Source organism: Pezoporus flaviventris, unplaced genomic scaffold (genome assembly GCF_033815535.1).
Source record: "Pezoporus flaviventris isolate CSIRO_AGI_PZ_B2104156 unplaced genomic scaffold, CSIRO_AGI_Pfla_v1 ptg000007l, whole genome shotgun sequence".
Classification (NCBI taxonomy): domain Eukaryota; kingdom Metazoa; phylum Chordata; class Aves; order Psittaciformes; family Psittacidae; genus Pezoporus; species Pezoporus flaviventris.
The window spans coordinates 45,752,203-45,778,661 of record NW_026892555.1 but is presented as its reverse complement, the minus strand read 5'-3'; the positions used below and the strand labels follow the sequence as shown (position 1 = coordinate 45,778,661).

The following is a 26,459-nucleotide window of genomic DNA, read 5'->3' as shown; positions in this document are numbered from 1 at the left end:
GATACAGCTGCAGACCACTCTCTGAAGACTGATTCACAAGTCTCTGTGACCAAACAGTGAGCCCTGGGATCAGACGGTGAGCCCTGGGGTTCTTCCAACTTCCCCCTACAAAATGCCACCACTCCCAGCCTATCTTGTCTCTTTGCTGAGGACAATGCCTAGTGAGATGCAACAGAAGGGCATGCTCATCCTTGTCTTGCTGCTCTAGTTCTGCTGCTGCCTTGGCGTCAGCACATCTTTATTGATAATTCACAGGAGGCTTTAACCCTCAGAGGCAAAGCCCAATAAGGCAGCCTGCGTCATCAGTCTTGCTGCAGGATGGCAGCCTCCAGCAGAGAGCCAGCATGGATACATGGAGGCAGCAGCATCCCCAGTTACTGCAGGAGGCTCCAGCAGAGCTGTCCCTCAAAGCTCTTCCTTCACACAGAACAGCTTCAGGAGCAAGCATGCCGCTGAAGCCTCTGGAGTGGGATGTGTAGACTGTCATATTTTACATGACTGAGGGTGACTAAAGGAAGAGTTCAAGAAGGGGTGCATGCAGAAGTGGCTTACAACTATAGCAGTCAGCTTTGCTTGCCTCGTTTTGCCTTGCAGATTTGCAGTAAGACATATGCCACTTGTTGACTGAAGAGACTGTTGCTTGTTGAGAGGCTTACTGCTGGATGATCACAGCAGAGAGAAAAGGAATGGACGCACTGGAGAAAAGATTAAAATGCTGCACGATGTTCTCATATTTCACAGAAGGGCTTGAGTTAATGGTGAAATACCCATGATTTATATATTCATTAAAAAAAAGTAATCACAGCAAAAAGGTCATCTCATTTGCATACTAGATACTCAAATCAACCACTGGCTCTGCAGCTCTGAAGAAACAACAACAAAGCAATATGTTGGCCAGTGAAAGCTGAAGGATGAAGACCTTGGGAGAGGATGACCAATAGGTACAGACACAGCTAGGATGCACTTCTGGTATAACAATTAAAAGCTTTTAGGCAGAAAATGCTGCTAAAGGAGGTAGACTTGCATCCTCCCATCTCTCTCTTCTCCCAGTAGCCATTGCAGCAGAGCTGCAGGACAATTCAATTCACCCAGCTGATTCGAGGGAATATCATTCCTCTTGCTCCAGGGTAAGCCTGCCATTTGATCGGCCCTCCTCATTGATTTATACTGAGGCTGCACAACCACTATATCCAGTGCAAAAGAAGCATTTGGACCTCTGGGTAGGGCTAAGAAGAGCTGTGGGACTTCCCCCTCCAACAGTAATTTAGCCTTAGATCTCTTTAACTGTAATACGGAAGTTCAGCCTTAGACATGAAAACGCAAATCTGTCCAAGCTCCTCCATCAATCAGTGAAGAACCACTGGGTTGTCTCCTCCTCTGACATGTGACTTACATAAATAGTGCCAACAGTCCTGCACCAAAACAGCTCTTTCCCCCCTGCCCTCCTTTCACCACCCTTTGGTCCTGCTACCTTTTACAGTAACAAAACCATAGACCAAGTTTTAACATCGCCACCTACCTACAGCAATGCAAGTGCCCTTGCACCAAACCTCCTATTCATTTAGGTCTGGGAGAGGCATAGGTAGGATTAGTATCAGTAAATCTTATTATATAGACTCATCTTTTTAATGTTGGCCTCTTACTAACTAGATACGCTTCTCTGTTTGGGAGATGCTGCTCTGCAATTCTTATATACTCTAAATTGGTGGAACTATACTCTTACTACTAGGGAGCTTGGGGCAATCAATCTCCTGAATTGGCTTCCTAATCTTTCTGGCTGTTGTCAATAACCCCACATGACAGCATCTTTTAAGTCTTTCAATCACAGACAAGTTAACTATGCTGGATGCTGGAGAGGGACTCTTCACTAGGAACTGTAGTGATAGGACATGGGGTAATGGCTTAGAACTTAAACAGGGGAAGTTTAGATTGGATATAAGGAAGAAGTTCTTTACTGTGAGGCTGCTGAGGCGCTGGAATGCATTGCCCATGGAAGTTGCGAATGCTACATCCCTGGCGGTGTTTAAGGCCAGGCTGGACAAAGCCTTGGGTGACAGGGTTTAGTGGGAGGTGTCCCTGCCCATGGCAGGGGGATTGGAACTAGATAATTGTAAGAACCTTTCCAACCCTAGCTATTCCATGATTCTATGAACTATCTCTTTTTTTGTTTGGTTGGTTGTTTTTTTAAGCCATGATATAGTCCAGAACTTGCAACATCCATCTCGGAGGGCTTTGGACAGCTGATGATTCAAGTCATGGAACTGCTAAAAATTCTGCAGCCTGCAGCAAAAACATTTTACCAGCTAAATTTTAATTTTCATATTCACTATATTGAAGAAAATTATTCTAGAATGTTTTGTAGGTGCATCAATTCAAAAGATGAGAAATACCACATTCATCTGCATGTGCATGAGCTCAGAAAGGCAGAAAGACACTATGTATAAATATTAACCCCCTAATTGTTTTATCATAACTAAGCAGGTACATTCTGAAACAATCCAAACCCACTTGCCTGTCCCTTACAGAGTAAGAGACCCAAGCATACTCTTGGCATCACCAGCTCCTTTTGAAGACTTGTCTAATATTGCCTTTTTGTTAATAAAATATTTCCCCTGTTGTTGCTGATAAAATCAGCAAAGTTAAAGTATTTGATACAAAATGAGTAACGGTATCAATACAGTTTGCATTTATCACACAAAGGTGACCTTTTCCCCCCTCTTTCACTTTATGGCACAGTACACTCAATTTAATTTATCCTGTGGCAGATCAGTGCTCTGCTAGCAAAAATTTTAAATCAAAGACAGCACAATTCTTACTAAAACAATAATACAAACAGAGACTAGAGAAGTCTAGCACCAAATAAAAACAGAGACCTCTAAGCAAACAAAGTGTATTTTGACCTTCAATGACATTCTGACACTATGTACAGCTTGGAAAATTCTCTGCATCATAAATACATGTGGCTGACAGCATTATTAAAACAGTTGGGTAACAGCTTATCAAACCATTTATCTATCTCTACACCTTCTATACAGCTATGCTTTACAAGAAATATTGCAATTAAAAAAACACATCTAGGAAACTACATAAACCCTTACCAGACTCTGCTCATCTGCTAGGCTCACCTTCACAGTATTTTAATTGTTTAAGTGCCAGAGGAGTAAACACAGACCATCTCCAACAACAACAACAACCAGGAAACAAATCGACGATCAAGTATCCCAAAACCCTTTTAGATTTCTAACTAAAGCAGTTATTGATTTATTTTGTGGTATTTCAAAAAGAAGTCATCATGAAAGACACCTCGCATCCAGTTCACAGATAACTGAGGAGTTTGTGTTACAGGGTCTTCAGTTTGTGGAGGAAACTAAGAAAGTTTATTTAATCCCTGCATAATAGGAAAAAAAAAATCTTCAAACATAATTTTCAGTTTGATTTATTCCAGAAAAACAGGAACCTTCCTATCCCCTGCAGTGCTCCTTACCAGGGAAGTGGAGCACCGAGTTCATTACAGCGTATTGATCTATGAAACAAAGGGACTCGCATCCATCGACTGGCCCCAGCCCAGCCCTGCTCACCGCACAGCTGCACATCACTCAATGAGTCAACACATTTTCCTCCCCAAGAGGACCCAGGCAGAGTTCTATGGTATAACAACAGAGATCACACAACCACTTTCCAGTAGTCTTCAAAACCCGCTTTTCCCAAGATCTTATTCGTATACCTTACAAAAAGTTTAAGTACCATGTGAAGGTTGATAAGTTGCTTACATGAACAAACATTCAGAGCTTACTTCTTCAGTCTATTATTGGTGTCCTTCATGAAAAAAGCATTTAAAAAATAAGAATCTTTGTGTACTTTTTTTAAGAGGAACACACAACTCAATACTAGTATGACCCAGCTACTTTTCATTTGAAATCAGCTGGAATACAAAACCTACAGACTCTGAGATGGTGGCCAACTTCAGCCAGGCTTCATATACCTGCAGCATGTCCTGCCCAGCAAACTGGAGCAGCCACACGAAGCTTTGCTGGAATCACAAAACAGATTTCTCTCTTGCAAAATTGGATCCTAAAGCCAGGTGCACCTGTGGCTTTTGCAAGCGTTGCTTCCTTTAAACCACAAACCCACTGAAGGCTAAAAAAATCTTTCATTTTAGTGACTACTCTGGCTTTTTAGAATTATTTTTTTTTCAGCATCGGTACATTACAAAGTCTTTGCTTCAAAAATCAGGAGGGGGAAATGACTTAACCAATCATTTTCAGTTATAACAACTGATAAGATCACCTTCTCTAAGGAGAAAATGATGTATTTTTATCATACTGACACATATCATTCTTAAATATTTAATCTGCACACAAGTATCATGACAGAATTTTAATTAAATGAGTCTTGAGACATTCACAAGTGCAGACAGTGAAATGCAGTGTAAGAATTAAGAAGGGTTTTCTTTATTATTTATTTGGCTTTTTTTTTTAAGTTCAAATGCAATACAGACTTCATTCTGGTTCTGGGACGCACACTGAATCAATTCCAGGTAGGCAAAAACCACGTCAGATACCTGGAACGCTAGACATCCTTCTCCCTCCAAGCTGCTAAAACTCCTGTCCTAATGCATCTCAGCTCTGCATAAATGTACTCCAAGAGGTTAAAATCTCCACTTCATTGCTTCTCTCTTCTAGACTGTCTGGAAAGCACTATGGTATTGACCTTCTCCAGGTACCTTCATACAAATGCTCCTTATCTGGGTGTCCTGCCCCAGTATCCACTAATTCCATCAGTATTCCTGCTCTTACATAACAAGTACCTTTTCAACATAAACTCCTTCAGAAGAAAACAATCCAACCATGGTTCTTTGTGCATAACATATTGAGTGGCTATCCTTTAGTGGTTACTGGATGCAGATGACTGGATCTGGATCTGAATCTGTGACCTCCAAGGGACCTGCACTCCCCCATTAGCCAACCCCTGAGACTCAAATTAATCAATTTTTTATAAAAGCACAAACATGCACTACAGCACTGTAAAGGGAAAACTGCTGTTATCTGAACAGAAAAGCACATGCTGAACTGGAAAGCCAGAGGCTTTCAGTGTTGTATTATTTCTGTGGTGTAAAAAGCATACTAGCTGCTTTACAAAACACTCTTAACATGAGGTTTTTTAGCTTTTGTTTGTTTTTTTTTTTTCCCTTGAAGAACTCAGACCATAGCCAGCACTGAAAGCTAAATTTATGTAAACAATAATGGATTTAATGAATGCACAGGGATAACATTTTGATTTAGGCAAGTGCATTCCAAAGAACTCTTAGTAGAAAAGATGACTGATGAACAACACACACCATGGACAACTGATGGAAGAAGTATGGGGGTATGATAAAACCACAGTTGACACAGTGATACAGTCACAGTTCCGCCTATCAACAAACACTATGCTTAGAGGGTAGCTAGCAAGTTATCAGTGTGTCAATGACTGAGAGAAGTTCCACAGATTAGAGAATGAGTTTAAAAAGACCCTGAAAACCAAATTTCAAATCCATGATCTTTATTTAATTTTCCCCACAACAGTTCTTATGCACAAGCTTTGTTGTATGGTTCTCCTCTGTAGAAAAATTTACAAACTACTTAAGCCAGGTATTGAGTTGAATTCAACTTTATGAACCTTGCACTCTATATATAGCAGGAAACTCTACAACACAAACATCGATAACATTTTATGCATCCAGGTTCTGGCAGAAGGCTGGAAAGTTAAATGGCTATACCATACAGCAACAATTCTAATAATGAACATAAACATGATCCAAATCCAGGACAACCAACAGAAAAATTCCCACTGACTCAGCTACCCATCAAATCCTATATGTACAACTAGTTGACAAAACCTGAAAGAAATGAATACAGGAAACAACTTCTACACACTATTATGTTACTAATGTGTAAAGGCCACTCGCTTGTGGAAGAAAAGTGGTATTGTTTTCTTTTCCTCTTTTCATGTGCTTGAACCAAAACCCTGACCTAATGTAACCAGTGAGCCACCATTAATAAAAGCTCTATGCTGAAAAACAACTAAGACCTTACCCTCCACCTACACATAATTTCGATACAGGTATGCTAACTGCAGAAACCATATTCTATTTACATAGATGTTTTGCTTGTATTTGATTGCCAGTTTACTTGTATTTGAATATCAATTTGCAAGCTAATTAGAGAACATTGCTGAGCCCATTACAGAAAAATAGTGCTCCACCATTAACTGCTGTGCCATCTCACTAATTCCTTTAAAGACTGGCTTCAAACACCATCTTCATCTCCATTCAAAACAATTAGTGTACATTTATTTCACATTTTAAACTGCAGAGAATCAAATTTTTAAACACTTTAACAGCCTGCACTGCTTTTTGATAGCTTTTATGTTACAAATTATGCTTTTAGGGATTCATAACTTTCCTATTTAAAAGAATGTTAAACTGGAACTCACAGAGGGTCTTAAATAATTCCTCTTCTCCACAACCTGAGAGGCATGTGCCATGAACTTTCAAAACCAGCCAAAATCTACTTCTTGAAGACAGCACAGCGTGCAAGAGCAAGCTTGTTTCTGCAGGCGAGCACACAGGAACATAGTATGTGCCGAGCACAGCAGATAATAAAAGGGAACAGGAAAACTTCAAAATGGGCCACTTTTTGAAGCTCTACAGGAAGCTCACATACGACTAAGATGCACCTGAGCCATACTGTGCTACCCCTCTCCCTGCAGCATCAGTGCCCGCTGGCAGGCCGGGGTTGCAGTGGGGCTAGGGATGGCAGCCACAGCCAGTGCTGGGTGCCCTGGGTCTCCAGGATTATCTGCAGCTGGGCTCGCAGGTTAACGGGATTGCTCACTGTCATCTGCAACCGGCAGGAACCACCAGCACAGTCCACTGCTATGCTTGTATGGGGCTGGGATGCAGCAAGCAGCAAGGGATGGGCAGGGAGCTGATCCTCAGCTGGAATAAATTAAAACAGCAGGAAAAAAGCTCCCAGTTGCACTGCAGAGAGAAAAGGGAGGAAAAAAAGCCAAACACACACAACACAAAACCACAACCCCAAACAAAACCTGAAGACTAATAGGGAATCCAACACAGTGGTGTCTCATCCAGCTATGACCTCCTTTTCTCTTATCACCCCCAACAAATCCCTTTTTCTCATTAATTCATCTCCTTTTCCGTAGCAGGTCCCAGTAAATCACCAAAGCAAGCTGACCCAGGGGAGAACTACCCTACCACAAATAGTTTTCAGACATATCAACTTGCTGATCTAACTCACTCATCCAGCAGCCGTATCACTGTGATGTAATTATAACTCCAGGCACGAAAGCTGCATTTTTGGTATATCCTCTCCCAGCTTTTACATGCACTTAAACTGCACATCTATAATGAAGGTGAGAAACAATGAAAACAACATTACTGGTACCAATTCACTTGTAGAAAGAAGCAGCATTGAGTTTTGAAACCACTCTATAGACACTGATAGACTGAGTGCTCAAACCCAATGCTGCCTCCAACAGTGGACAAGCCACGATGTGCAGCTCTAAATACTTCTCCAGTGAACTTGATTTTCCTGCTACAAGATCCATTTATCTTCAAAAGGCTCTTATGCATGTTCTGATCTTGGCTGAATACTCAAATAATTAAGTTGCTTGGCATTGGTGTGAACTAAAAAAAAAATAAAAATGGGAGATGTGGGCATCATGTTGTCATTCTGATGCCAAAAAGGCCTTGCAGTTTCTCCTAGAAAAGCTTCTCAGCACTGCTGCTCACTTAATTCACTTCGGTGAGCTCCACTGAGTCCTTGGTGTTTCCTTTAGGATGGACATCAGATGCCCATGACTAGCTCAAACTGGATGTCATGAGGAAATCCGGAAGTACTCCAAGATATTTTCCTTCCTACCTTAAGTTGCTTCTGCCCTTAAGCCCTCAAACAATGCCAAGTTTCTCCATTCTTTCCAGAGTTATTGCAAACCTGTACTTTCCTTTTCTTCCTTGAACTACACCAGGCAGAGTCTCTACTAATTCTTCCACCTATTTCAACATCCTTCATAACCTGGATTCTTCTGATTCTCCCCTTTCCCCTGCCTCAGCCCCATTCTCCACTACAGTTTCACCCTACTCTCCGCTAATATTACTTTACACATCATTCATCTGGGGTATATGAAGAAGAGTAGAAAACTATGTGTGTTGTGTTAAATTGGAAAGATTTAAAAGGTGCCAAAGGCCAGTTACTTCTCCTAGAAGAGAATAGCAGCTCTAGTAATTTCCCTTCCATTCAAAACTGTTCCCTTGTACCTTTCTTCTGCCCTTCCTACCTTCTCAGTTCAGCAGGGCTGACTCTGATGCCTAAGACATGCCCTAAAAATTTGGAAGTGAATGCTTCCAAAAGTTATAATTTCCTAATTAAAAAATGCCCCCATGTTGAGTGTCACAAGTTCAACCCAAAGCAATGAATCTGCCTCACTGCATTCAACCAAAATCAGAGCAGTTCAAAATGCACTTGAATTTGTTGATTGACATCCAAGTTTTCAAAACAGCAGTATCTGATTTAATGTAGTCATTAAGTGTTTAACTACCACTGGAATTTATCCCTGTGTAGTACTGCAATGTTTTGTAATAAAGGGCATTTCCTTTATCAGTTCAATAGGATGCTCTAGTGAACTTGTCTTCCAGATTGTTAGAAAAATGACAAGTCAACAAAAGATGTACAGTAAATGAGAATACTCAAAACGCATACCACGTGTCTCATGTTAGGCTAACCCAGACGGCCTCACCAGTTTTTGATCCATGGATTTCATATACTAATCCAGTCACATAAAGAAATTTTATTTTGTTTTTAATGCAGCTGCTGCAAGCAACAGCAACTTTTCTTCTATCACTAGATAATCCTCTCCTACCTAAGGGCACCTTGGTCTGCTGGGTAGGCTTTCTGCACAGCTTTGCAACCACCATTCCTCCCAGCCTCCCCTACAGCACACATCAGCCTTGGAGAAGGCTCATACTATTAGCGATTCCAGGAGAAATAATGGCCCCTTGGGTATCAGGGCCAGATGGCAGAGTTTAAAACTGAGCTGAGGCTACACTAAATGGTGTTACTAACAGTACAAAGCTAGACCCCGCTTCAGAGGTGGAAACAAACATCTTTGCCATTCCCTGCTGAGCCATACCCAGAACTTATAGGGGTGGCCGACAACTCAGTTCTCATAATTTATACTTCTGCACACAGAAAGGACACTACATTTGAAATCCTCATAAGAAACCAGCTGAATAGAAGAAAATGTAATAAGTACTAATTAATTCAGTGCATTCCAAGTAAATGCACCATAAACAGAAATTACTACCAGAGCTGGACTAATTAACTAAGATAGTAATTTACACATCCCAGAACACTGCAATCGTTCAGGATTTCTATAATTGCTCTGCAAGTTTATTTTTTTCTTTATCAAGATGTAGTTATAAGAGTCTACACTGGAAACACAGGCAATGTTCCTTTTGCAGGGAATAAGGGTGAGTCAGGCTTCTTCTCAGGGAAAAGTGGACAGAATAGTGCATTTAGGAATTATTTTGGTTTTACTATAAAATGTATTTCCACCTTTAGTACAAATATTCCATAAAAGGAAAACGTTTTGTTTAGTACATTTTTATCGGTTTCTTTTAGAATATCTTCTTATCTGGAACCCAAGAGAAATTCTTTGATACTACATATACAAATTGATCCAAACACAGTCATTCCATAACAGCTTTAGGGTCCACTGAGGGACAACTGAGTTAACGTTTCTGAAATGTTTGTCCTTTGCACACATCCAAAACATCACTGAATTTCACTCCTTATATTTATTCTCTTCTTTTATAATACATATGTAATATATGTTTATATATATGTAGTGTTCTACATACAAGTTTGCAATGAGAAAATACCAACATTAATCAGCAGCTTAATACTAAAAAGTAAAAGCAACTATCATGTATGAATTAAAAGTAGAACTTTACAGAATTTGAAGGGAGAAAAAAGCGGTCACCGTTCAAGCAGATTTTTCACCACTGTTCAGTAAGGTGAACATAGAATATATCCTAAAGTATATGTAACATGTTTAACTAAGGAGTGGGGAAAAGGAAACCACATCTCAACAAAAGCAATCATTTGCTTCTGCAAAAGAAAGCTCTGATTTTCAGGGGATAAGTATCCGAGGATACATTAAGAGCTTAGTATGTGAATAGACCACAGGCATCATAAAACAGCCACTGTGCTAGTGTAGTTAAAGCAAACAGAAAGAAGCAGCTCTTCCAATGCAGGAGAGTAAGCTCAGTACTGACACAGGAGAATTTAGGAAGCTGTGGAGTATGGGAAGAGGACAAAAGTAAAGCTGAAAAGAAGAGGAAAAGGACTAGAAAGGCAAGAGACTGAGAACTGGAATGCAAATGTAACAAAATAAAACAAGGCACAACATCACCAAGTAAGAGTATTAAAATTTACTCTGCTTTACGTGGTAGATGGCAAAACTAAACCTACTAAATGTTAAGCAGGACTGGGAATATACTTATATTTTTCCCCCAACATAAGCTTCTGCAGAAAAAAAAAAAAAAAGGTAATTCTCACTCCCACTAAGGCTTAAAAGAATAATCAGAATGGTTGTGGTTTGGGTGTTGTTTTTTTTTTTTTTTTTTTTGGGGGGGGGGGGGGGGTAAGGGTACAGGAAGAGAATTTCAGTAAACAGTGTATTTGGGAAGAACTGAAACATTTTTTTCCCACCTTGCCAGCAGCTCATAGAAAGACCCAATACATCTGAGATTCTTTGGCTGTCTTCCTGGAAGGAACTTGTCAACTTGCCTTTTTGCTTAAGGCAAGCAGACTTCAAACAAAGTGGTTACCATTTTTATTTTTTTCATGGGGAGAGTCCTTTTTCTTTTTTTGGGGGGGGGGGAGGGAAGACTTATTTTCCTCTTGGAAAATATGATTCTGCTAAAAATACTTTCTCTGGCTTTACTGTTAACACGCACCAGTATATCAAAGCTGCCATAGTAAGAATACAGTTGCGTAAGAGTTGCTTATAGAAAGTAACAAGACCTAAGCCTCAAAAGATATGCTGTTGTCATCAGGTTTAAGTATGGTGGTATTTTTAAAAGGAATTTTATTCTTAGCTGATGATGGGCTTTTCTATGTAGGATGATAAAACACCACTAGCGCTTCACAAAGAAGCTAAGTGGCTTCACCGGGACAGTCAGTGCCCATGTAACTTCCACTACATCACAAGGAAACATTAGTCACTCTTAAATACCAGGCAATGCCTGAGCACTGTATTCATAGCAATGCATTTCTGGCTTGTTTCAGATCAACTGGTATTTTCAATAGTAAGCTACAAAATAAGTCAGTGGGAATGCCAAAATCAAGTTTTGTCACTCAGTCTGAAAGCATCAAAAGAAGCATTTTCTAAGCATTTCACTGCTAGAAGAGAGAAGGCAGCAAGGACACCTCGGCTCTGTTTAAGCATACAAGATCTTTTAGCAAAAATCTAAAGGAGCAGGAGTTAGAGTTTACACGAGATAAATTAGCTAACCACATTCATTTTATGGTTTCATGAGCACTTGGTACCAGGCTCAAACAGGAGGGAAGGTATAAGCGTGTCTCTTTTGGCAACAGCATGAGCCTGACCTGGCTTAAATGGCTCATGAAACTGTGCTGTTACTCATCCATAATCACCACTTATCTCAGTAATCAACACCAAAACATTTTTTTTTCCTTTATCATTGTGCAACTCAAAGTGCTCAGAAATATTTTACGGCTGCACAACACTCAAAGGATACATGTGAATCATGTCTAGACAATGAATTTGCTTAGTGGAAAACTAAAATAATGCATTGTAACAGGACGGACATTGTTAAAGTCTTTGAAAGATATGAAACTACTAAAATAAATTACCAGAGTAAGAATCTCTAAGATATGATACTGCAAATAACCATTCAAGTAATCTTCCTAGGTGAATGATTTTAGCAGAAATGCATTATTTGTATCTTAAAATTTGTAGAATGTAGAACAAAGATTAGATAAGCAGGCATATCAAACTGCCACAAGTACTTTTTCTTGGATAAACTACAGAACTGCAATAAAACCTGCACTAGCAAAGGCATTTAACATACTGAACAGAAGTCTTTCTTTAACTTAACGTCTTCTTCTCTGAGTACTACATACAGTAATACAACATTAATAAATTTGGGGGGTTTTCCCTTTTCCAATTTATTCTGAATACATTGTTCCACTGATTTTTCACATATTCCAACATCTGAACACATGGATAACAACTGAAGACAGGGCCTCTCATGCCCTCATGTACAGAAGGAGAAACCAATAGATGCTGACATACTATCCTAGCAATATAAATGAACAAAGCCATTATCAGTTAAAAATAGGAAGAAGTCTAACCCTCCCTCAAAAATAACCTGACCTCCTTCTACAACAAAGTGACCTGCTTAGTGAATGAGGGAAAGGCTGTGGATGTTGTCTGTCTAGACTTTTGTGAAGCCTTTGACGCCACTTCCCACAGCTCTCCTGGAGAAACTGGCTGCTCATGGCTTGGACAGGCATACTCTTTGCTTGGTAAAAAACCTGGCTAGATGGCCAGGCACAAAGAGTGGCGGTGAATAGAATTCCATCCCACTGGCAACCAGCCACAAGTAGTACTGCACACTACTTGTCAGGATTGGGGTCAGTCCTGTTTAGTTTTTCATCAATGATCTGGATGAGGGGATCAAACACATCCTTGAGAAGGTTGTAGTCAACACCAAGTTGTGCAGGAGTGCTGATCTGCTTGAGGGTAGGAAGGCTCTACAAAATGATCTGGACAGGGTGGATAGATGGGCTGAAGCCAACTGCATGAGGTTCAACAAGGCTCAGTGCCAGGTCCTGCGCTTGTCTCACAGCAATGCCATGAAACAGGCTTGGGGAAAAGTGGCTGGAAAAGATGGACTTGGAAAAGGACTTGGGGGTGTTGGTCAACAGCTGGCAGAAGTATGGATGGAAGTATGCCAACAACAGCCTGACCTGAATCAGAACTACTGTGGTCATCAGGGCTAGGGCAATGATAGTCCCCCTGTACTTGGCATCGGTGAGGCCGCACCTCAAACACTATGTTCTGGCCCCTCACTACAAAAAAGACACTGAGGTGCTGGAGCAGGTCCAGAGAAAGGCAACAAAGATGGTCAAGGGTCTAGAGCGTAAGTCTGATGAGGAGTGACTGAGGGAACTGCGATTGCTTAGCCTGGAGAAAAGGATGCTCAGGGGAGACCTTATTGCTCTCTGCAACTACCTGAAAGGAGGCTGTAGCAAGGTGGTGTCAGTCTCTTACTGCCAAGGAACAAGTGACAGGAGAAGAAACAGCCCCAGGTTGCACCAGGGAAGGTTTAGACTGGATATTATGAAGAATTTCTTCACCAAAAGGGCTGTCAAGCTCCTGAACAGGCTGGCCAGTGCAGTGGTTAAGTATTTAAAAGATGTGTAGATGTGGCACCTACAGACATGATTTAGTGGTGGACTTGACAGTGCTAGGTTAATAGCTAGTTGGACTTGATGTTATTAAAGGCCTTTTCCAACCCCAATGATTCTATGATTCTACACAGTAAAAGAGGCAAGACAACTAAGATCAGAATCAAGCCTATGGTTATTCTTAAGAAACAAGTATCATGCAACTACACTTGACTTGCAGAGTCATCTGAATCCAGTTAAATAACCAGAAAACAAGCTTTTGACAATAATAGTATTTCAAAACGACAGTGTAATTAAATTTAAGTCAAAGCTATGCAATGATGGACTGTACGTTTATGTGTAACCAGCAAATTATATGCTTTTAAGCATGTCAAAATTTTCAAAAGAATTAACCACTGCAGTAATTCAGCTGAGGAAACGGTGATAGGAAAAATCTCCCCCAGGTCATTTTTCAACCAGCTGATATGATGTATGCCTCATACAGTTTTTCCAATTCCTACTTCCCTAAAATGCTACGCGCTTTAATACCATTCAAGGACAAAACAACAGTCATGCTTCACTCACTTCTGAGAAGCAAGGGAAGAGACTCTGTGAATGCAATGACTAATGAGAAAGGAAGTTAGTCTCCCATCCTACATTCCTAGTTCAGACTTAGTTAAGGCTGGTCAGTCATTATCATCAGATTTACATGAACAATGCCAACAAAGAATTAGTGGGCAGTTCACTATGGTCCCCAGGTGGCGGACAAAAAAAGGGGAGAAATTGAAGAAAAGGTCTTGATTCCATGAAGAGTGAACAGAACTTTCACATGACAGCATAGATCTCAAAACTTGTGTGATCTCCACTGTAAGATAAACTGATGGTATGATAATTAACCAGTAACAAATATTTGGTGGTTTCAAGGCAACACCTTTGGAAAGCTCTTGCCCTCTGTGCTCTATGCCCCCATTTCCACCACTTTCTCTAGGTTTGCACATCACCTACCACAGGAGTTCTCAGTGCTGATGGCTACTGCAGGAGTCTATAGGAGAATCATCTATTAACTCCCATCTGGTGAAAAAGCAAGAAAATTCTCTTTCCTTTTTATTATTTTCTCAATTGGCAGAACATTTACTTTAATACACGAATTTCTAAGCTGTACTTTAATAAAAGCAAAGTCTGTGGTGGTAGACTATACTTCCTTGAAAAAGAACAGAAAAAGCTTTAATAACTCAAGTTTAAACACGCTAAAGCTAATCAATTCATCCTGCATTCACGTTTCCATTATACTTCTAAAAAAGCACAAAATAGGTCTGCAAAATATAATTAAGGAGAAGCTGCTACGTACAGCATGTAAAATCAAGACTACAGCTTTTACTTCATTTGTTTTGCAGACTCATTACATTTTTTCATTTAAATGTCTTGATCTGTGTAACCGTATTTGTATGTGAAAGAAACAACAAATTAAATTAAATTAGTACTTATTTAAGATGTATTTGAAACCATCTAAAACTAATGTTCTTAGTTCCACAATTTCCAAATTAGATCAAAAAAAAATACTATAGTAGCAGCTCAGAAAACAGCCAAATTAATGCAAATTTTTTTTTAAATGTTCTATTTCTACAAACTTGTATACTGAAACTTAACTGGCTGGGAAACCCAGGAAAGATTCAGAGCATGTGCTGTGAAAAATAGAGACACAAAAAAGCAACAGAATGAATTCCCAACCTGGACAACCTGCAGGCAGATGCTCTGACTGCAGTGCATCCCTGATGACGGCAAGTGTTCGCACTTGCCAAGCACACCACGAGCTTGGGAGCGGCTCATCCTCATCCTGGGCACCATGCCATTCAGCTGCAGGTAGATGCCAGGGTGAGAGAGCAGTGCGCTGCCCTGCCTCTCCTGGCATGGTTCCTTGCAGAGGCCAGCGTTGAGGTCATCAACTGAGGGCTCACTGGCATCCACTCTCTAATGTCGCTGCCTGTTCTGTGTCTTACTTTCCACAGGTGTTTCTCCTCAGGTTGCCAGGAAAAAGCAGTAAGGATGCTATCTCTGCATTAATAACGAGCGCTAGTACTAGGTGTAAGTGCAGTACTTCTGTGGGAGACGTAATAAAGAACACAGATTTTCTTTACATCCTCATCATTCGTACATAGGGTCTAAGTTTAGACTGGTGACATATGTATTGTCAGTGGGAAGAAGAAACAGCAGTGTGAATACTGGGCTGAGAGTTAGTGGACAATCATGGGAAGGTTCATAACACTCAGTATTTTCAGATTACAGTCAACAGAGGTGCATGTGCTACCACCAATGCCAACGGATTTTCCAAGTCCTATGACAGCAATCAAAAAATAATCACAGAGCAGCTGATGTTATTTTCTGCAAGAGTTTGTGCCCTATTTAAAGGTGAAAATGCTCCAGAGCGATTTAGGGTTACAACTAGAGAAAACTAAAGAAAAATAAAATAAAAAATAAAAAAAAAAAAATCAAAGTATGTTTTTCTAATCATACCATTCAGAAGAGGCTGTCCTCCATGTACACTTCTTGACACCACTGCATTGTGAACATCTTCAGGAAATCCAGTCTTGCATGACATATCTTCACAGGTTGCTTTTATCGGTGCCTGAAATGCAAGATGAAATTTATGTAATGCTCACAACCCTCATTCCAGTTGGCACATACTCCATTTTGCTGCTGCCTTGTACAAGCAGCATCTTTGTTTCTGAATGACTGCAATTAGGACCGTGGGGGCAAAGGGTTAATCTTTCTGATAACTGGAATGGAAGGAACAAATCCCACTTGTCTGGTAAGATCTAAATAATACACAACCTTGATTCTTCTGACAACTGAACATTTCCACAAAACCAGCCATCAAGTCTGAAGGGGAATCATAGGGGGAACAAAACCATTCTTTTCTCTGGAAATAAATTTTGCACAAAATCCCACCACCAACTTTTTCATGATCAGATTATTTGAGAGGAACAACTTCAACCACTGATTTAAAACACTTTAGAGTTTTTCTATGTGAGGCTGCACCAGCACAAGTAAACTAAGATAAAATGCTACACTTGAAGTAACTTAACAGAACTTGTATTTGCACTAGCATTCAAACAGATACCATATAAAGCCAAATGTTTCCAATGCAACCTCCTTCTACTTCAAAGGGACATTAAGTTAAAAGGAGACCAGCTCATTATTAAATTTGCACAAGGGAAGAACAGGGCCACTGAAACTTTGTTCTCTCACTTGTTAAGAAAGTTTCCCCTCAAATCACTTTTTCAAAGAGTTTCATAAATGCCTTTCTATTGAGAAATACAATACAGCATTTGGAAACTTGTTTGTTCTGTAATGTTCCATGTTCAGAAGATAATTCTGATAGAGCTCTTTTCCAGGACAGTTTATCACCTAGTTGGAAAAAAAAAAAATTAAAAAAATCACCCAATTTTCTGTGGCAAAGGACCAAGATTTCTTTGCAGGGAGTTGCTTTTGTCTCATTTTAGCGCCACACAAGACAACAGCCCACCTTACATGTGGCTAACTGACCATACACGGCAAAATCCCTTTCATGCTGTACAAGGCGGAGAGGCCAGCTCCCATGCCATCCTGGGCTGAGATACTTCTGAGAAATTGTGAGAGCCCTCACAGCATCTCAAACACGCCTACATGACAAGTAAAGGCCTATCCATGCGCATACCCAGATGTAGTATATGGTCTTTGACAGCATGAGCAACTATGCTGCTATGTCATACCTAAATCTGATCAAGACTTAAATTAGATTTTCCTTTTTACTTTCCCAGATGGGCTTCCATCAAGTAGACCCACTCAAGGCCATGTAAGCACGTCTGCGTACACTTGCCAAAGAAACACTACCGGGAAAAGAAAAACAAAAAAGGGATGGAGAAAGAGGAGATGATGGTGCACGTTTACCATAGTAACCTCAGGGAAAGAGAGCATTAGAACAGAGGTGGGACAGAAGCATGTCAAAGCAGAAGGGCTCCCGCAGGGAAAAGGGATCAGGCAGCAGAAGAGTAATCTCTTCACTGACACACATGGCCAAGCTCAGCATGCCAACCCCTATTAGAATAACTTTATCACTAATACAAGGAGGCATTTATAGCACACTGTATTGAACCAACATGGTCCTAACTAAGCAGCTCAACATGGACACTACCAAAAAAAACAATATTTACTACCTAACTCTCAAGTTAATTCACTATTCAGGTAAGCAGCAGGCAAGAGAACTATCAAATGTTAGGTGAACTTAAACTGTGGTATGGATTTCACTGTGACTTAAATACTACACCAGCATCTCACTTTTGTGCTATTACTTATGTACTTTAAAATATTTATATGGGGATCCTAAAGAGAAAGCAAACATAAAGTAACAGTTTAAGCTACCATGGGACTATGTTACTTGGAACTTGGATCCATAGCTAGGCCCCAACAGTCCACCTGTTGAGTTTTTAAGATAAAAAGATGGCAAATCAAAAATAATTACGATTCCAACTGCCAGTTTCCTCAGCTTTAGAACTCAAATCACAGGTTTGGTAAGGTTTCCGTAATTAGAAAGAAAAACAGTAAGACTCATTTAAATTACTGTACAAAAGGTGACCTCAACACAAACGTGATGGAGAAAAAAAGAAAAAAAAAAAAAAAAAAAAAAGAAAGCTTTTCATGGTATCCTTGAAACAAAAAGGTCCTGGGTGGGCAGCTGAGCAGATAGCTGGATTTTTAACAAGTCTGTACTGATATGCCTGGGAATCTTTCAGCCTTTCTAGCAATCTATATGTACTAAACAGCTCTTATAAACTGAAACAATGCTCACTGAAACAAAGGCTGGGAGACATGAATAGAGAGCCTTCTTTATTCTTTCACTTGCATCCATCAATTTTATCCGGAAACAAAAGACTGTACTCTGCTCTCCAAAAACAGCCCTTTGTAAAGATTGTTTGAGAATAAAAACACAAGGAAAAGAAGAATTCAAATTTTCAGCAATTCTTAATCGCCCTATGTTAAGCATTTTGAATTAAGTAGAAGCTGTAGCTTCAGACACACTGGGTCATATGAAGTTCAGCCTACGAGTACCACAAGACTTAAACCATTACAACTAAAAGCAGAAGAGGATACTGAAACATTTTTTTCCCCTTATCTGGGGAAAACTAGGAAAGCAAGAGAAGATTATGGGGAACATTACTGTAATTTACAGGATTTTGTGTGATTGGTACAAGACTATTTCAAACCTAAGACAATATTAGTCGTACATTCATCTACACAAGGCCACTACTTAAAAATACCTTATCTTTTAAGGTGAAAAGCAATTACTTCATCTTATACACATATAAAACATACTTAATGGAGTTGCAAAGTGTTGAACAAGCTCAGCACTTGGAACATTCTCCTCTCAAGTACTAACTGACTTTGCTAAAGCAAAATAGGGTTAATACCAAAAAACTGTTCTGCTTTCCTCATCCTTTATGGCTTATTCAGTCATTTTTAACTGCAAAATGAGTTATCAGAATTACTATCTCCAGAGCTAAAGAGCTAACACCAAGTCAAATGTGGTGTCAGACCATGCATATAAACTCAGTACTGTAGATCTCAGCTTAAATGCAATAGGCAAACTGCAATTATGAAGCAACACAATGTAAATTACAGGTCCTCTGTCAAAGTTATTATTCAATCAGTTAGAAGAATTGGCCATTTTTATACACTTATGACAGTTAAGCCTGCAGTTTTCACAGCCTGCTCCTCAGTTACTTTCTAGATATCTATCTAGAAACCTGTGGTTTAATTTCAAGGCTGTATTCCAGCTTAATTCGAAAAAACAACCAATGACCTGTTGAAAAATCTCAACTCCACAATTCTAAAGGATTCATGGTTACGTCTTTTTCTAAACACCACTAGTAATATCTTCCAACAACATGGGCCTCACACACGTGAAAAGATCATAAATTAAAACAAGAATAAAACCAGACAGGATTGCTTCACTAGTGTTGACAGTTCTAGACTAATACCTCTTCCCAATTCCCATACTCTCTAAAAAGTAGCCATATTTAGAATGCGGTTCTGTAAAGAAACATCTGTTTAAAAATGCAAGCTCACCACACAACTGTAGAAGCAATTTTTTATCACAAAATGTATTCTAAAGTTGCAGAATTGGGCTCCTTAAGACAGCTTTCAAATAGGGCTGATCTTTTTCTCTCTGCATATACTGTACACCACTGGAGTTTACTAGCAGCTATTAATCTGAAATATCAAAGTCTCTGCTCTTCCACTGTCTGTATCTGCAGGTACTTCAACATTAGATTTGTTAACACTGATTGTATAAAATGCACAGAAAGTTGCTTCTGAAAGACTGCTTCCTTTTACACTCATTGTAGCTTATTCCTATAGGAGAATAAACCTAGGTAGTAAAATGAGAAATAGAGGGGCATGCATGAGAGAAAATGTCGTACTATACAGTTATAATTGGACATAGTACAGCTGCTGGTTGCCAAGTCCAACCAACTCACAGGGCATTATTGTGCGAAGCTCAAAACAACATCTGACATAATTATATGTATGACAGAGCAGGACAGGGTATTTGAGATCTCCCTCCTTAATAACCAACACTAATTTGCAACTACGACAGTAATATTCAACTTAAGAACAGATCATAGAAACATTAATGACTGTGTTTAAAGACTGGGTGTTTCTTCATTAATTTAAAGGCCAAGATGTTACCCAATGCTCATCTACAACTTGGGTATCCAAGGGAACATTCTATCTACTTTTAGTTTTGTACACATACATCATCCAACATAGTGGGATATGCTGTATAAGGTGGGTCTTCTTTTATCATGGGTATCTACTTACTGCCATAAGGCTTACAAAAAAAAAATACTCTGCAGGATAACAGACATCTCCAAAATGCTTTAGCTGCTAAACTTGAAAACATTCAGCAATTCTTTCTTAATCTGACTTGCTGCAAAGAGCTGCAACAGTTTATACTCTCATGGTACTCAGTACTGCAGCAAATGCAGTCAAGTACAATTTGTTTTCAACCATAGGTTGCAACTGGAGAAAAAGAAAAATGCCTTTCATTCAAACAATTCTGGAAGCCGAAAGCTTCCAAACTGGGTACCAGGCTATATATCCTCCCAGAGGTCATTCAGTTACACTAGAAAGGGCTTTCACTGTGCCATCTTCACTTCTAATTAGTGCTCTGCTTCATGAACCAGGATAATTTTAGATCAGAAAATCCAGTTTCTTAAGCCAACACTTAAAGCGCTCACTCTCCCCAAATAATAGGATCTGCAATTTTCATGGTACCACCCAGTTTAAAATTGAGTTGCCTTGGACCACTACTGGTTCATCACCAAAGCTTTTTAGATGAAAGTTTCACAAATCATATTCGTACCCTTTTCTCTTAACCCCGAGAGACAATATTCATTTGCCTTATTAGACACGTTGACACTTATTTGGCATACTCCATGTAGCATAAAGCCAAGGCCCAGGCTGGACTACTCTCTTCCCCCAATCAGAGGAACAGGGTTTGCTGCATCTCCCAAGATACACGGTTCTCCAGACAAGCCACAGCTCTCATCAGAGAAGGACATCTTAAGATTTCAACTGCAGTAACAAAACCAAAGGGAATTTCTGCAAGTCACACTTTTTAATATTAAAAAAAAAAAAAAACAAAACCAAACGAACAAAAAAAATAAAATCATCCTTATGTTTGATGATACATTCTCATTTCTTTAAGAGAGGAAATAAAATCTCTGATTTGATAACAGAATCATATAGAGTGGTTTAGGTTGGAAAGGACCTTGAAGATCATCCACTTCCACTTTGAACCCCTGTGCCATTGGCAGGGACACCTTCCACTAGACCTGGTTGCTTCAAGCCCCATCCAACCTGGCCTTGCACATTTCCAGGGATGGGGCACCCACACCTACAGCCTTCAACTTCACCCACACATTGAACATCTCTGCCCAGGAAAACTGCTGTGTACAGGAGGATGCTGCATTTTCCAAAGCCTTGCAAGGCCTATCTGGAAGAACTCTTGGGGGATCACAAAATTTTAACTATGTCTTCAGCTGCTGGGTGATAATTATATGCTAATTATAAGGAATGGAGGAGTCCCTAGAGGACTCTGTTGGTAAAAAATATATATTTTAAATATGTCAAGGAGCGCCTAGAGGATAAATGCGCCTTTTGGAAACACTGTATTTAATTAAATACACAAATACTGACTAAAGCCAAATAGTTTAAGTGACATGTTGAAAAGATTCAGCAGTGATATACCTTCCATCTTGGAAGCTGCTGATCCCACATCTGTCTTCATAAGCCATTTAAAAATAGATATCCTATTTTTCCCTCTTTATTCAGACAGCGCTCCCATGGTCTTTCAGTAAGAACTCCAGCATCAAATCAAATGATGAATCAGAGAGAGATATACCTCTCAAGGTGAACGGCAGCAAAGTCCAACACCCAGGTGAAAAAGGTCCACCTCAGATCACTTACAAACAACGATCACGCTTTGGCAAAACACAAATCTTCCCTAAACTCATCCTGCAGTAAAACAGAACATTTTTTCTCCTATCAAGGCTCACGCCTACATATGCTTGGCCAACCAGTAAGTTTCAGTTTTATGACAGATGAGGAGAAGTGCTGTTCTAATTACTACTGCTACTGCAAAAGACGTTACATATTCCTTCTGCTTTCATTACTCTCCACTCCTGGTATGTCTCACTTATGCACAAGTAGTGCCACTGGGTTAGTGGAAGCACACAAGCTATTCAGTAAGGACACTACAGGCTCCTGCTGTGCGTTGTAACAAAAAGCAATTTAAACTAAAAATGCCACGAAACATTACAGGTTGCGTAGCCTTTGGGGAACAGACTCATGTTTTGTACGTGTACATTGTTTGAAATAAATTAAATTCTCACCCTAATGGGAGCGCTGGTGAACTACTGAAACTACTGCAAGTTTTCTAAACTTTTTTTTTCTTTTTTGGTTAACCAAAAAAGCATTTTCAAAAACAGCGAGAGACAGGCAGAGAGTTTAACTGGTAAATGATCCTCTTACTCAGGCAAGAAAAGCTATTCAACAATTCCTGTTCCTACCCACATGACAAAAAGTCCCTTACACAAGACTGCCTGTGTTGAGTAAAAACAACTTTACTCACAGCTTCCTCAAGCTATTTTTAAATATATATACGCACTTCCATCACAGTTATATTATCTTATGCATTACAATGTTCAGTTATTTAAAAAAAAACTAATAAATAAAAATTGACATACAAGTGTCACTGAAACTAAATTGAGACGGAACATGACAGGACAGTGATGTTTCTGGGAGCTCCTCCAATTTTTGGGAGCAAAAAGAAAACTAATAGATGGGAGGTTTTTGAATTATACACTCTTGACTAGATATAGTTAAAAAATACGATCATGTGGGGCAATATTTTAAAAACTGGTATCATAAAAACTATACATTAATCTTTCTAGAACATTACGCTGCATACCTAGGAAGCAGTACTATGCACAAAGAGAGAGCACAGCAGAAGGCTTTCTAGAAAACACAGTGTTTATTAAAAATATGTAAATTGGCAACACATGAGAACATATACCTCATTATATAAGCAGTATATACATTTCTGGGCTTGTTACAGTATCTGCTCACATAATCAGAACTTGTTTAATACACAAAATTATCTCCTGTTTTGTCAACCAATGACTTAATTTTTAAAAATTCATTTTTGACCTTATCTGTCCTAAAATAGGTGTAAAAAGCAGTTAAAGAATATTTTCATAACAGGTATTTAAATAAAATACCCACTTTAATAACTAAAGAGATACTTCTAGTATTTTTTCTTTAGTTCTGCAATTATCTGAATCTTGAGGATGCATCAGTGGTATCAGTATCACTTAGACCAGCCAGACAAGGATTAGAGAGATCTCTGCTGCAATATCCCACCACATTTAACTTTTCAGATATATTCCTTGAAGATAAAGCAAAACTAGGATATAAAGATCTACATCGAAGAAGACTGAGGCACTCATGTAACTGTCCTGTTCTGGGGTTTATACAATGTGTTATAAAATGCATTAAATTCACTGAAAGGAGTTGATGTTGGAGTCCAATTTGTTAAAAAAGAGACACTCTGAATCTCATTTTTTGTGCTTACACAATCACGTATTTACTGTATAACTTAAAAGAGAGTTGTTTTTTTTTTTTAGTAATAGTCTAAGACACAGGTGTATGAGAGAGAAGTTGCACTCACAACAGGAGATCTCGCTGCCACTTCTGCACAAAACCACGTTTATATGCTTCACCCCAATTCTGCCAGCGACTGCCTCTGAGGGTGATTACTAGAGGGGGCAGCTGGCAGGAAATGTCACTGCTGGATTCTGAGCAGAGGCAGCTTAACAGGAGTGTCATTTAGGGTAGTAGCTTTATCACCTGGATAGATTCGCTAAGACCTGGAATAAGACCAAAACTGCCTGCAGAGGGTAATAACTTACATCCTCTGTCATCATAATTCAAATTCAAACCAGTCACCTAGGCACAAAAGGCTCCAAAACTGCTTTACTGTTTACTTGTTTCTGATTTAAAAATGGACAACATCGACAGTGTCCCCATCACTTACACATTAAAAAAAAAAGAAATAGATTTACTCCCTTTTTGAGCACTTCATTTCTATTCCTCTTTTCAGTTCGTTTCTAACTAACAGCAGTTTCATTCCTGTAGCTTTGTCACAGGCTTCTTTAACCCTGTTGTCATCCCAGTTCCAAAAACTGCAACTGTTGTTTTGGCCAGAGAAGCAATCCTGGCTCCTTTCATCCTCTCTTCTGTCAGGTTTTTTCACATACTTCTAGACTCACACCGATTTCTTAACCAGCAAAATAAAGTGCAGTTTTCATTTGCTTATGTCTCATGCAGGTTAACATATTGGCAAAAATCTAAAGCCCTATTTCCTGTACCTAAACAGCTCCTACAGATGTGCCTTAAAACCTGCTTCCAGTTACGATCATCCAAATAATTCCATGACAGTTTTCCTACATCACTGGTGAATAACAAAGTGATCAGCAACTCCAGAAAATAAAGGTAGATAGCTCCTTTATGATGTTGCAGAGAAGGAAAACTAAGTAGAAAGGTTCAACATTTCAAAAGAACCCAATACAGAAAACCTACAAACCAAAAGAAGTAGGTATGATGACGGACAAGAAGAAAAGTTAGCACTGCACCAAGCTTGTTAAGGTTCTTCACAGTACACATGAAAGAACAAGGGGGGGGGGGGCTTTTAAAATTAAAGTGTTGTTCAGATGCAGGTCCATAAATCTGATTTCATACCCAAGTTCCAATTTTGTTACACACTATTAAAAATCAACCCTAACCTGATTTAATGGATACCCAAACAAGGGGGAAATTGGATTCCCCAACCGTAACGTGCTAGTGACACAGAGTGATACATAAAACCAATATGGCTAGTTCCTGTCCTTAATTCATAGCTTGTACTTCAATTTTAAACCTGCCCTGGGTAGGGAAGGGGGGGGGGGGGGGGGGATGGAAAAAAAAGCTTACTGAAGAATTTGTGCTTTAAAGATTTATTGAGATCAGAAGACTAAACAGAACTGGAAGAATGTACAATAAACAACATAAGGACTTGGGGGGGGGGGGTAGGGGGGAGAGAAAGAAAAGCTTCACGTATAGATCTGCTAATACACTAGCATTTAGAAAAGAGGGGGCAGGGGGGGTTGGGGTGGGTAATAAACCCAAGTGAAAATTAACCAGTAAACAAGGAAAAAAAAAAAAAGAACAAAAAAAACAAACCCACCCCAAATGCATCCCCAAGACAACAGCAGCCTGTAAGTGGCACACCGCAAGTTTCTGAGAAGGAGGGTAGCCGCTTTCACATGAATTCGCTCATGCCCAACCGGACACTCCGTGTCACGCCAGCCAGCCCCGTGTCCTCCTAAGACTCAAGGAAAAATCCGTGGCTGCCGTGGAGCAGCGCTTCAGCACCTCGCTCGCTTCAGCAAGTCCTCATGCCCTGAGAGTGGCTCAGACACTGCGGCGAAGGAGGGCCCGATCGACCGGGGAGCCCGTGAGCGGACGGGGGGGTGACAGAAGAGGCGGAAAAGGCGACGGGAGGACGAAAGGACTCCTTCTGACCAAGCCGCGGCGGAGCGGGTGGCTGCACCATGGACAGTGGCTGCCGCCCGCCACTTCCCTCTGCCCTGCGCCAGCAGCTCCTGCGGGAGGACGCCGGGGCCCCTCTAGCGCCCCGTCCCCGCCGCCGGCCTCGCCTCAACCTGCTCCCCCGGCCCGCCAGAAATGCCCCAACCGTAAATACCATTAAGAGGCGATGATCTGCGCCATCTGTCTCTCAGCCTTGCCGCCTTTCCACCCCCGGCGCCGGGCTGGATACGAGCTCAGCGAGCACAAAGCGGGAGGGGAACCTACAGCCACCTTGCCCACCTACCCCCGGCCTCCGCTGGGGGTTCCCTCGGCTCCGAGCTCGCTCCGGACACCCCACGCCGCTCGAGAGGAGCCCAGCCCAACCACTGCCCGGCAGGCACTGCCCTCGCTGCCCCAACCGGGATCCATTTTGTCGTCTTCCCGTCCTCCCCCCGCAGGGTCCCGTCCGTCCCATCTCTCCCCAGCGGCCCCTCGCAGCGGCGCTGGCCGGCAGACCCCTACTTTCTGCACGGAAAGAGACAACCCCGTTTTTCACCGCCAGACCAGGGCGCCTCGGAAGCCGGTGCCCAGTGGTGCCCCGCGTCCCGAGACTGCGCCCCCGGGACCCCGTACGCTCGGAGCAAGCGGAGAGCCCGCCGGGGGGAGGCAGCAGCAGGACTTCAATAATAATAAATTACACACTTCGGAGCCCGAGCCCGTCCCAGTGGAAATTCCCGTTAACGAGGCGGGGGGGGGGGGGGGAAGCCCGGCGCCCAGGCGGAGGCTGACTAAATTCTTTCTGAGAAAGGATTAGCG

The 26,459-nt window shown here is 40.6% G+C and overlaps 1 protein-coding gene across 2 annotated transcripts in view; it reads right to left on the bottom strand.

The window, feature by feature from the left end:
• The window catches only part of CDH2 (cadherin 2), a 117,816-nt gene that overhangs the window by 90,021 nt on the left and 1,336 nt on the right, over window positions 1-26,459 (bottom strand). The window contains exons 1-3 of one of the 2 annotated variants that reach the window (XM_061448603.1): window positions 25,865-26,266; window positions 21,055-21,058; window positions 15,990-16,101 (exon numbers count right to left, since the gene is read on the bottom strand). In XM_061448603.1, coding sequence (XP_061304587.1) covers window positions 15,990-16,101; window positions 21,055-21,058; window positions 25,865-26,118 — 370 coding nt within the window. In that variant the 5' untranslated portion in view covers window positions 26,119-26,266. Of the gene's footprint in view, window positions 1-15,989; window positions 16,102-21,054; window positions 21,059-25,864; window positions 26,267-26,459 lie in introns of those variants that run through there. The other variant, XM_061448602.1, reaches the window with a different exon arrangement.